This window comes from Anser cygnoides, chromosome 12 (assembly GCF_040182565.1).
Source record: "Anser cygnoides isolate HZ-2024a breed goose chromosome 12, Taihu_goose_T2T_genome, whole genome shotgun sequence".
NCBI lineage: Eukaryota > Metazoa > Chordata > Aves > Anseriformes > Anatidae > Anser > Anser cygnoides.
In genome coordinates this window covers 12606849-12618702 of record NC_089884.1, presented here as the reverse complement: position 1 = coordinate 12618702, position 11854 = coordinate 12606849, and the positions used below count along the sequence as shown (strand labels likewise).

General features: G+C 58.6%; 1 protein-coding gene across 2 annotated transcripts; it reads right to left on the bottom strand.

Annotated features, from left to right (window-relative positions):
- Nucleotides 1-6909: 6909 nt before the first annotated feature.
- TPPP3 (tubulin polymerization promoting protein family member 3) lies at nucleotides 6910-10506 on the bottom strand. Of its 2 annotated transcripts, none has more exons than XM_048078702.2 (4): nucleotides 10392-10506; nucleotides 8829-9020; nucleotides 7899-8052; nucleotides 6910-7714 (listed from the first exon to the last, which is right to left on the bottom strand). In XM_048078702.2, the coding sequence occupies exons 2-4, from the start codon at nucleotides 9014-9016 to the stop codon at nucleotides 7526-7528; spliced, it is 531 nt and encodes a 176-aa protein (XP_047934659.1). In that variant the 5' UTR covers nucleotides 9017-9020; nucleotides 10392-10506; the 3' UTR covers nucleotides 6910-7525. The 2 variants fall into 2 exon arrangements, with proteins under 2 accessions (XP_047934659.1, XP_066860592.1); XM_067004491.1 differs by lacking the exon at nucleotides 10392-10506 and adding an exon at nucleotides 9724-9858.
- Nucleotides 10507-11854: the final 1348 nt, after the last annotated feature.

Here is an 11854-nt window from a genome sequence, read left to right as displayed (position 1 = left end):
GCTCGTGCTGTGCTGGGAGGATGGTAATTTAGTTAATTCAATTCACTCTAAAATGGTACTGAATCAATATTCCAGCATAGTGCTGGCAACGTGTAGCTGGCGATGAAGTATTGCTTGTCACATTGATATTCAAACCAGTATCTCAGGGCACTGACTGCAAACACTTGAAGTCCTAGTCCTAGGTTTAGATTTATGCCTCTGAGGAAGTCATTGACCCACCAGGATACAAGCTGTTTTCTGAATCTTGTCTGAACACAATTTACTGTTGGAACACATTGTCTGTCAGTCTCACAGTGAAATGGAAAAGTACCGAGGAAGGCAGGGCAGGTACAACTAGACAAGGAAGCTGTTTTGCCTGGCGTGAGGCCAAGGATCTGCACTGAGCGCAGTGCACTCAGCAGAGGGATGCTCAGTGAGGGTGGAGTGAGCCCTGTCCTGCATTGCCACCACCCGCAGCTCACATGCATGTCCAAGTGCATGCACTTTTTTTTTTTTTTACTGCATTCCTCTTCAAGTGTATTCCAGTGCAAGCTGCCACACAGAAGAGCAGCATTTCGTGAAACAGCAGCAGCTGTAAGTTCTTTCTTGTGCTCCTCCTACACAGGGACAAAGGGCAAGGTCTTGCTGGGCTTATTGGCAAACGCTGCCTCACTCTTCTGGGTCTGAACCTATGTCCTTGAGGATGATCATTCCTCATCAGTATCTCTGGCCAAATCATTCGTCCCAGAGAAAAACGAACTCTCAGAGGAGCCAGACTCCTAGTCCCAGGCACACAACTTGCTGTTAAAAGTGCAAAGCCCTTCTTTTAGCACAGGCATGGCCCCAGGTGATTTTAGATCAGCCTAGAAACTCTCTAGGGAAGTGACCTTGTGGCAGAGAAATAGCTTGTACTAAAGAAATTTAAGGTCCTGTTTTGGTAACGTCCCACCTGGCTAGCATTACCCTTTCCATCGGTGTGGGGCTGTAGTTTAAACCGCACTCTTTTTCTTGCTGCACAGTCTGATGAGGCATTTCCAGGACAATACTGTTTTTGCATCTATAAAAAGTGAATACCAGGCTCAGTAGAAGCAAAATAATTAGCAGACATTTCCCTAAAGTTATCCAGGGTCACTCACAATTAGTAGGGACTTTTATCTCATTTCCAGAAGAAGCCCAGACCCAGAAGCAGACTCCTACAGAAGCTGCTGTACGTGTTCGAGGGGCTGCTTCAGGCACACACAGGGGCAGGTACCACCAGTGGGGTCAGCATAGCTGGAAAAAAAAAAAAACAAACAATTTTAGACAGTAAATGTGATAGTACAGAGAGGGTGTGTCTGTGTCAAAACCCGAGCTCCTTTCAACCAAGGGAAATAGAAACCTCACAAAACTGAAGACTGAAGAGCGGTATGAGACTAAAGCAAAGCTGTGATGAATGCAGAAACGCTTCTGTGCCAGCTGCGCCCTGGTCTGTGGATTGGGCAGCCCAGAACAATTGTCAGCCAACAAGTCACTGGTACAACCACTGCATTACCAGGCAGGTAAAGTGAGTAGCAGCACGTTTTAGCTGTGCGTGTCAAGCAGCATCTGACGAATGCCTTGTGGTTGCTCTGTGTAGCTGGAGGAAGTCTCGCAGAGCAGCGCCGGGGCCAGCAGGCCGGTGCAGGTTGCAGCCAGGGATGTTGCTGTTGGGCCACAACCACCCTGTGCAGGGGGACCGGAGCAGGACCACCGTCACTTCTGTGCCCGTAGCGACTGACGAGCTCTCAGACTGCTTCCATCAAGCGTTTGCCTCATACCCGAAGCAGCTCTGCAGCGAGGCAAGGCTTCGGAGCTGTGTTCATGCTGTAACCTCCTGCTACCTCTGCTGTGCAGTTCATCAAAGCAGCACGCAAATTTTCCAGGACAGAGCTCACTCTGGCATTCCCACAGGGCTTCAGCGGTGCCAAGAGGCCTGGAAATTTACGGAGAGGGAGTAGCTTATGTCTTGCTGCCAGACACTGATAATTTCTCTTGGCCTCAGTTTCTGATTTATTTACATGAACTTAATGACGCCCTAGCAAGGAACCCAGGAAGGCTTCAGATCAAACACAGGCTGACTTCATTTAATTTAAATCATAAGCTTCCCATCATTAGCCACGTTACCCACTGGATCTTTGCTTCCCAAAGGAATCCACTGGATCCCCCAGTGAAGAAGGTCATTCCTATGTATGCTGGGGTGCTGTCAAACCAAAAGCACATGGTCTCTTTATAAATGACAATCAGTTTTGGTGAAATGGCCACAAAGAAAAGCAGGTTCTGTTGCTTCCCTTGGTAGCTCAGCCAGTGATTAAAATTAGCATAGTCTATAAAAAGTTGTTCCTTATTTCCAGCTAGAGTCTTTCTAACTTTCTAGCTTCTTCTGCTTAATAGAAGACCTATGGATTGTTTCTGCTTCTGTATTAGGCCACCATAAAGCAAGTTTTTAAGAAGTTCTTTGGAGGGGAAGATCTTGTCTTTCCATGCCTTTCTTGTTGACATGCAGCCCAGCTCCTGATGCCCATTAAAGCAGGAAGATCACTTACACAAGGCGTTTTTTTTTTTTTTTTCTTTTTTTTTTTTTTTTTAATCCTGAGTTAAACCTGAGAACATCCATGGGTGGTGCCATATGTACTGGGTATTGCTGGTGGTGCTGGAAAAAATTATTTGGATTGTTGGACATTTCTGCGAAGGGTGCCTGGGTAAACCAAACGCAACCTGCCGATAGGATTTGCCTTGCAGAGCTGCAGAGAGGAAAGCCACTGCATCACCACCCTACAGAGGGGCTTTTCCCTCTGGAAACGAAGAGCTGGGGCATGCAGCAGGGCCTCATAGCCCAGGGACCTGCCTGCTGCACGCCAGGAAGAGTCTCAAGTTAATTTGAGCATGAGATGGGAAAGAGCCAAAAATGAGCTTGCATAAAGAGACAGAAGATAAATTAACAAGGAATAAAACCGTTACTTAGCCCTTGGGGTTAGCAGCTACAAAACTACCTGTACTGAAGACCAGGAATTAGAGGACTCCGTATATTCTTCATCGTGCCCCTGCTGCCCTGAAGAGAAGACTTTGCCCCCTCTTTTTTCTTCTTTCCTCCACCCCCAGCGATTCTTCCTGGGATGCTGCTAATGGCAGCCTGTGGATTCGCTCTTACTATCCCATATTTTCTCCTCTGGGTTGTCACGAACATGTTTCACAGCTACGTTCATAAATAACCGCTCCAGGCTGCGGTTCAGCTGGGAGGAGGCAGCCGCTGGGTGCTTGTGGCAGCACAGAGGGGTGCGAGGTCTGAGGCGTGGGATGCAGGGACCAGGGCCAAGGGGAAGGAGCAAATGGAAAGGAGAAAAGGGCTTTGGTGCCTGCGGCCTCGATCAATGCAAGCAACGTAAATCCTGGCTGGGACACCTTCCGCCCGCTGGCTCCTCCACTGCAAGGGAATTACGTGCTGGCTCTGGAGCGTCTTTCTTGACCTGGTGTGGAGCCAGCCTCAGAGCAAACGCTTGGCCAGCGCAGATTCATTAACGTGGGGGAAACGGCTGCGAGCCTTTTGCACGGGCTCTGTCACTTTCCATCACAGAAAGCAGGCCTGCACCCAACATTTGGGATCTCTGCTCTCTCAGCACCACACTGACACCCCTTCAGGCTTCACAGGGAGAGCAGCCAGAGCCCCTGTGCCCAGGGGACCCCCTCGCTAACCCAGCTTGCTGCAGGGCACCTGCTGACCCCGTCACCTCTCTGTCCCCCCATCTGCTGCCTCCAGGGGTGGACGCTGCCCTTACCTTGCTCAGCTCCAGGAGGTTCCCTGCAGCCCAAGGCTTGCTGAGGCCTCTCTGGTCCCATCTGCAGCAGATTGACCTCTATCATCCATTTGGCATCACGCGCACACCTGCTGAGACCCCACCAGCTCATTATAAGGTGTTAAATGGTGTCAGTCCTACAGCTGATCCCTGAGGAACATGAACCACCAGCATCAGTTGGCCTTCATACTGCTGCTCAGTCTGAGCCTGGTGGCCCAACCAGTTCTCCATCCAACATCCAGTCCCTGTGTCTCCTGGAGGAAACCAAGCCAAAGGCCTTGCCAAAGTCCAGATGAACATCCCCTGGTCTCCCGTTGTCCACCCAGCCGGCTGCTTTGTTGTAGAAAGCAGTGGGGTTGTTCGGGTCCTCCATGTGCCCAGAAATAGCTTCCAGGAGCATTTACTCCACCACCTTCTGAGGGAATAAAGGGTCGTTCTCCAGATCCTCCTCCTTGCCCTTTCTGAAGTTGGATTTGGCATTTGCCTCTTTACAATAACCGGAAATCTCCCTGATCACCAGGACCTTTCCCAGATTTTAGATTGGGGCCTCATAATAGCATTGGCCAGCCCACTCCTCACCAAGTCGACTATCCCATTGACAATCGTGCTCTCGTCCCACCTTGTCTGGCAGTGCCCATCCTTTACCCGCAGTCCTCCTTCCTCACAGGGGGTTTTGTGGTCATGGGCACCACCATGAGCCTCCTCCCAGCTCTGCAGGAACGTCCCGGGCTGTTGATCCTTTCTCCCACCAGGCCGTGCTGGGAGCTATCAGGAGTGTTGCCCTCTGGGACTGTTTTTTTTTGCTTAGTCCTTGCTCATTTCTCAGCAGAATGCATTCCTCCTGTAGCCTTTAATTTCCCTCCTCCTTATAGCTTCAGGTCGGATTTTTCCCATCTGCAGTAGTCACAAAGACCGGTGTTTGAGGGGTGTTGTCTGAGACATGGTCCTTTTGCTTCTCTCCATGAGGCCATGGCTCCACGTAGCTGCGGCCGTGCATGGGGGCTGCACGATGTGCCCATAGAGCAGGTCACGGCTGCAGATTTCACACGGCTTCTTCTGAAGGGCCATGACCACCTCCTGCAGGATGAATGGGGCGAGCCTTGTACACTCACACTCAGCCAACAGCTCTCCCAGGAGATCGCTGTGCTCATATCTAAAAGTCATTCTGGTTTTGGTGAAGACCCAACTCGGCATCTCGTTGTTCCCAGGAAGCCATTCTCATCACTCTGGGGGAGGGCTGACTTCTTTTCAGATCTCTCTTAGAACCGTCTGGGTCTTTTCCAACACTCATTCCCCTGGGGCTGGTTTGGCAGGACCGTGCCTCCAGCTGGGTGGGGCGGCCAGGCTGTGGGGCCATCCCTGTCCCCACCACCCAGCCCCGTTCCCATCCAGCCTCGCAGACACTGGAGCAGCCTCCTTGGGAACACGGAGATGTCTGGAGGGGAAATGTCTGGGGGGGAAGTGTCTGGAGTAAGCTGGAGAGCAAGCAGCGGAGAACATGCGGAGGCACTGGGGCGGCAAGGAGCACCCGTAAGCCAAGAGGTTTTGGGGCACGTGTGGGAGCTGCCAACCTCGGTGTGATCCCTGCGACCCCCTAGGAGCTGCAGAGAAGCCACCTCTGCACGGTGTTGGAGCAAGTGGCATGGCTGGGGCAGAGTGAAGCCCCACGGCCCCTGCCCACCAGCTGAGCAGTGAGGGCTCCGCTCCCCAGGCTTCCAGACCAATTTACGGGGTTAGCTCCTGTAAGCGAGGACCCATCCACCCTCCTTGCTGACTGTGGGTGCTCAGCAGCTGCTACGTGGACAGCTGAGCTGCTGCTGGGCAAGGAACAACTGCTGCCCACCAGTGTCACGGCTCTGTTGGTGGGCACAGGGGCGGCACAGCTGCTGCAAGCCTATGACCAGCCAGGAATCCCCCTCCTGGTCTTGATTTCCCAGTATCAAAAGCACGTCAGATCCCTGTGCCAGTGACTGAACTTATAGGGTTTGGGGCAAACGAAGCACTTCTGCCCCTTGGGGAGAGGCTGTGATCAGATCAACGTGTTGACGTGCTGTTCAGTGCCCAGGAGCCCAGCAGCCCTGCTCCCAGGAAAGCCTTGGGCATCCCCAGCCCCAGTGTGCTGAGAGGGGCAGGGTGAGGGATGCTGTGCATCCGTCCTGACCTCCAAACCCCCTGTCATGCACAGCCAAGGAGGGGAGGGGAGAAGAGCTTGGGCACCTGAACACCTTGGGCACCTTGGTCTCCAACCTGCTGTGGTGCAGCCCTGAGGGCACCTCTCCGGTGTCCCCGGGGTCCCACAGCACCCAGAGCCTCCCAGCAGAGGTCCTCCTCCCTTGCTCCACCACCAGCTCTTGTCCTGGATCAGTCCCACGAGGCCAGGCCGCTCACCTCATCACAAAATGTTCTTCCTCACCAAATCTTCCAGCTGTGTGCCAGGGGACTGGGGTGGCACTTGGTGCGGATCCCCAGGGAATGCAGCTCAGCCCGGCCCCGGGAATTTCGCACCTCCTTTTTGCAGCTGGGCAATGGGGTCAGCAAAGGGACAAAGCCCCTAGGAAGGGGGATAGCGAGGAGCGTTTTGGGGCACTGGGAGCCCCACCATCCCTCTGGCCTGCTCAAAGGAAGAACAAACACCCCCAGTCCATCACAGAGCCGGGCAGCGATGCTGAGAGGAGCCCAGCAGCAGCCAGCCAGCCTCCCACTCCGCCTGCGCTTTGAAAAGCAGCTGAATGGGATGCAGAAGGACGGAGCTGGCAGGGAGCCGAGCAGTGAGTGGGACCAAGAGCCCCACACACACCCCAGGCACGTCCCCGGTGGCTCAGGCAGCCGCGATCCCGCAGCCACGGGTGCTGGGGGTGGCAGCGCCCAGCCCCGAGCACCCGCCCAAGCCCCGAGCGCGGCCGGTTCCCAGGGAACGTTACCAGGAACCCGCGTGTTTGGTTGCAAACAGAGCGGGAGCCGGAGCCAGGCTCTGTGTTTGTGCCTGCGGTTGCTCAGGCAACTCGGGGCCAGCCAGGAATCGAGCCCCGGGGCCAGCCAAGCCACCCGGCAGCAGCAGGCGGGCAGGCGGACGGACAGATGGACAGACGGGCTGTCGCCGAACACAACCAGAGCCGAGGCGTCAGTGCGGAGGGGGCTTTATTGCAGAGCCGGGTCACAGCGCGGGGCTGCAGCACCCCTTGGTTCAGGCTTCTTGAAGGCAGTGGGAGCCCACGTGGGTGAAAATCTGGGGACTTGGGGACCTTTGGTTGTGGCTGCGGAGCACGGAGCAGGGCGCGGGCCAGGTCCCCTGGGCCAGCCCCATCCCAGGAGCAGCCCAGCAGCTCCGGGCCACGAGCACCCCTGTGGGGGTGAAGGAAAGCGAAGGCTGTGGTGTCAGCGGGGGGGAAGGCAGGTCCCCAGCAGGGCTGCCGGGTTGGGGACAGGCTGCGGTCCCCGCTGGGACTGGCAGGGAGGGTGCCCCGGGGCCGGGGCTGAGGTAGGGAAGGTGTCGGTGCCAGCGGGGCACCCCGAGGAGCAGCGCAGCAGCAGGGGCAGGGGGGGTCACAGCACAAGGGACGGACGTGGCGCTGGGGCAGAGCCCGGCCACTTCCCAATCGCATCCGACATCCCGCCAGCCTGGGGCCGGCCCCAGCGCAGCCTCCCGGGCCCCACGGCACGCGGGAACGTCCCGAGGCTGACATGGCCGAAGGCCGGCGCGCAGGGACCGGGGCGGTGGGCGCCAGGGGCAGCCGTCCCTACTTCTTCACTTTGGCGTCGTAGGTGCCCGCGTTCTTGTAGGCACTGACGTAGCCGCTGTTGTCCACGATGTTCTCCCGCCCGCTCTTCCCCTTGCCCTTGCCCGTCTCGTCGAAGCGCTCCTTGTGGGAGCCTGTGTACTTGGAGGTGTCCGTCAGCCTCTCCACGGCACCCACGGTCTTGGCTTTCTGCGGTGGGGAGAGGGGCACAGGGAGTCAGACACCGTCCCTGTCCCCACGCGAGCTCCCAATGTCCACGGGGACCCTGCGCTGCCCCAGACCCAGGGCCATGGGGCTCCCAGAAAGCGTTTGCCCGTGGGCAGAGCCCCGTCCTCCCATCCTGACCTGCCCTCCTGCTCCTGCTGGCACTCACCGTGACGCCCACATTAATGGGCTCCTTCCCTGCCACCAGCTGGCAGATGGCTTCGAACGCCTCCTCTTTGCTCTTGTCCTTAAACCTCTTCTGGGCCAGCTCCTCCAGGGCCTTCTTGAACTCCTCGTAGTTGATGACACGAGCTGTCTTCCCCCTGCAAGCACCAAACCGGGATGCCCTAAGCACTTCCTCACGTCGCGCCTACAAACAGCGCTGCTGATCCAGCTGCAGGGGGCTGCGTGGCACCAGGGAGACCCCGAATTTCTCTTCTACCAGCTCAGGGTTCCTCAGCCTCCCCTGAAATGCAGCCGGACTGCACGGGTCAGGCCAGGAATGCCTGGTGCTGAGCCCCAGGAGCTGCACAGCCCCATGCTGTCGAAGTCCCTGGTGCCCAATATAACTGGGGCTTGGGTGCTGGTGGCAGGAGCACAGAGCTCCCCTGCTGCGTCCTTGTCTCCCCCTTGGCCACTGAACACACCCGGGTGCTCAGAGCCCTCTTGGTTTGCACCAGGGAACCAGGGGGTGTCCGGACAGCGGGTGGGGAGGGAGCAGCTTCCCCACCCTGGTGCAGCATCGGCTGTCACTGTGTTCCCAAAATCAGCCCCGGTGCCTCTGCTCAGGTCCCTGGTCACCCAGCTCAGGGCCGTGCTGCATCCCACGGGACAGCCCCAAGCATCCTTCCCCGCTCCCGTACTGCAAGATGCCCAGCTGGCAGCCCGCTTTGACACCTGAGTGACATCAAAATCTGAGCCTCCCACCCCAAAAATCTGCACTAATTTATTTCCAGGTCCTTCAAAAGCAGCCCTGAAGGCAGGACGCCCCAGGGCAGCACCTGCTGCACCGTGATGGATGGCCTGGGGAGGACTGCACCTCCGTGGGGACCACAGCTCCAGGCCCCAAGGCTGGAGACCCCGAAATCAGGTCACTTACTTCACCTTGGAGAAGACAATGTCCACGTCGGTGCCGGTGACGCTTTTGCCGTCGGTGACTTTGCAGTCTTTGCACAGCTTGGCCCAGTTCTTCCCGTTCATCTCTTGCCCGGTGGCCTTGGTGTCGCCGTAGATGGCGAACTTGCGGAAGCTCTCTTCCAGGGACGCCATCTCCGTGCTCCCGGCCATGGGGCTGCGGGGTGAGGGGCAGAGGGGCCCCGTTACCACCCAGCCAAGGGCGGGGGGGGGGGGCCGCAGCCACAGGGCTCTGCCCAAACCCGTGCCTCCGACACTGTCACGGGTACCAACAGCCCTCGGGGCTCTGAAAGCTCCCGAGTGGGGCCGTCAGCCCTGGGGGGTGCCGAGGCCGAGCATCCACCCCCGGGGGAACAGCCCCGGGCCGCCCCGCTGCCCGCACCCAGCCCCGGGGCCGCTCCGCATCCCCCCGCCCAGCGCCTGCTGCCTGTCGCTAGGGAGAGGCTGTGCCGCCAGCAACCGTTGCTACGGGAGATGTTGTGCCTCTAGCAACCGTTGCTAAGGAGGGGTTGTGTGCCCTAGCGACAGTTGCTAGGGAGGGTTTGTGCCCCTAGCGACCGTTGATAAGGGCAGGGCGGTGCCGCCTGGCGACCGTCGCTAAGGGCAGGGCCCCCCCCCGGGGGGGGGCAGCATCGCGGCCCCGCCGCGTCCCGGCAGCACCGGGGGAGCACCGGGGGGGGCCCGGGGGTGGGGGCGGGCCCCTGGGTGGACGCGGCCCCAGACCCCTTTTGGGGGGTCCCAGGCCCTTTTGGGGTGCAGACAATTTTTTTGGGGGGGGGTCCTGCCCCGGAGCTGCGCTGCTCGGCGCCCCCGCCCGCCCCGGCCCCGCGCCCCGGCCCCGGCCCCGGTCCCGCACTCACCTCCCGGCGCCGCGCTCTGGGCGCGGGGCGCCGCCGCCGCCGCTGTTTAAGGCCCCGGGCTGGCGCCGCGCCGGCCCCCGGCGGCGGGAGGGGCCCCGGGACGCGCCCGCCCGCGCCGCCGGGGCCGCCCCCTCCCGCCCGCCCCGCACGGGAAGCGGCCGCCGCACCCCGCCCGGCCCGGTGCTCGTCGGGGGGAGCCGGGAGGAGCGGGGGGACCCCGCGGAGGAGCTGCCCCGGGGGGGCCCGGCGCTGCTCGTGCACCCAGAGACCCCTCGTGGCTTTAGGGGCAGCGTCGCAGCGGCTCCATCCCTGCGTCCTCCATCCTCTGTCCTCCATCCCTCCGCCCTCCATCCCTCCACCCTTCATCCTCCATCTCTCTGCTCTCCGTCCTCCATCCCTCCGTCCTTCATCCTCCACCTTCCATCCCTCCATCCTTCATCCCTCCGTCCTATATCCCTCCGTCCTTCATCCTCCATCCTCTATCCCTCTGCCCTCTGCTCTCCATCCCTCCATCCTCCGCTCCACAAAAGGGCTTGTTAGTGTGAAAACCTCCCTGAGTATCACAGCCTCCAAAGATCCTGTCGGTTTTTCTCCCTTTTCCATCTGCGTTTGTCCAAGCACCGCGTATTGCCACGGCTCCAGGCAGGTAGCCCTGCTGGATCACCTACCCTGCTTTCGTGCTGAGCTTCTGCCTCTGGTTGTTGCACTGGAACAGGGCACCTGGAGAGGCGTTTGCTATTTCCAAGGCTTCCAGACGAGGTCTCAGGCTGCTGCTGTGCAGAGGAGCCCCTGATTCGTTGAATCCAGCCGCTTTCTTTTCCTCCTTGGCTGGGCAGGGTTTGCTCAGCTTGGGGGGGGGGGGGGGGGGGAAGAAGGTGGTGTGGGTGCTGCTGCTGTCCTCGCTCGTGGGGCTTGGTCCCCAGTCACCCTGCCATCCTCTGGCAGGAGCTGTGGTGCCACAGCCCAAGACCAAGCCCAGGCAGCTTCGCTTGTGATTGGGGTGGGCACCGGGTTCCTGGGCAGCTTCAGGAGGCCCCAGGAGATGCAGTTTGGCACTGAGACACCTCTGCACACCCCATCCCCTCAGCCCAGATTTCAGAGGCTGCAGGGAAGCTTTTACATGCTCAAAGATGCAGACTGGCTGCTAGGAGGAAATTGGGCTTTTCTTGTTCATCTCTGTTTGTTTGTTTGTTTGTGCATTTGTTTTGATTGTTTTGTTTTGTTTTGTTTTGTTTTTTTTTTTCCTGCTTGGAGAATAGGAAAAAAGTCCAATACTTTTACTGCAAAGCCAAGCACGCCATGAGCTAACCCCATGAATTTGTGGTCTGCTCCATGCCCATCCCGCAGGGTAAGGCCCTGCCACAGTTCACACCGGAGGACAGTGGTCACTGAGCAGCCTCTGACCTGTCCTGGCATCACAGGTCACAGTGGGGTGGAGGTGGGAAGGGACTCGAGGCCCTCTGGTCCACCAGGGCCACCAAGGACCATCTCCAGGCAGCTTCTGAATACCTGCAAGGACAGCTCAGAAGAGCCGCTGCATGCCTCAAGGAGAGGACAGTCACTGGGGCTGTCACATATCGAGGACGGTGCTCACGGCTGGCCCTGGGGCAGCACATCTGGAGCCCTGAGGAAAGGCACATCTGGATCCCCAAGGGATGGAATATCTGTATCCCCAAGGGGAGGCACATCTGGAGAGCTGGGTGAGCGCCAGGAGAGGGGCACCAAGCCCGGAGGGACGCATTGCTCCACGGCTGCCGTCCCATGGGCGGGTTGAGCAGGTCAGGTTTCGGTTTCTAAGGGCTGGGGTTTGTTGTGCATTTGTTGTCACCGTGACAGCCCCGTCGGGATGGAGCACGCCGAAGTGGCCACGGCAGCCAGGTCCTTGGCTGGCTCCTGTTGCTCCTGCGGCAGCCCGGAAAAGGAAGCGCAGGAGGAGGCTGGGGCTTGGTCCAGAGCCCATGGCAGGGACAGGAGCCGCGGAGGAGGTCACGCAGGTCCTGTGGCACGACTGAGGGAGGAGCACTGATGTGGGTTCATGCTTGGGCCCCCAGGGACCTTTCTCTTTTGGGGATATCCAGAAAGGATCATGATTTTCCCAGCCACTCAATGAGCTGTGCAACTCCAGCACTCA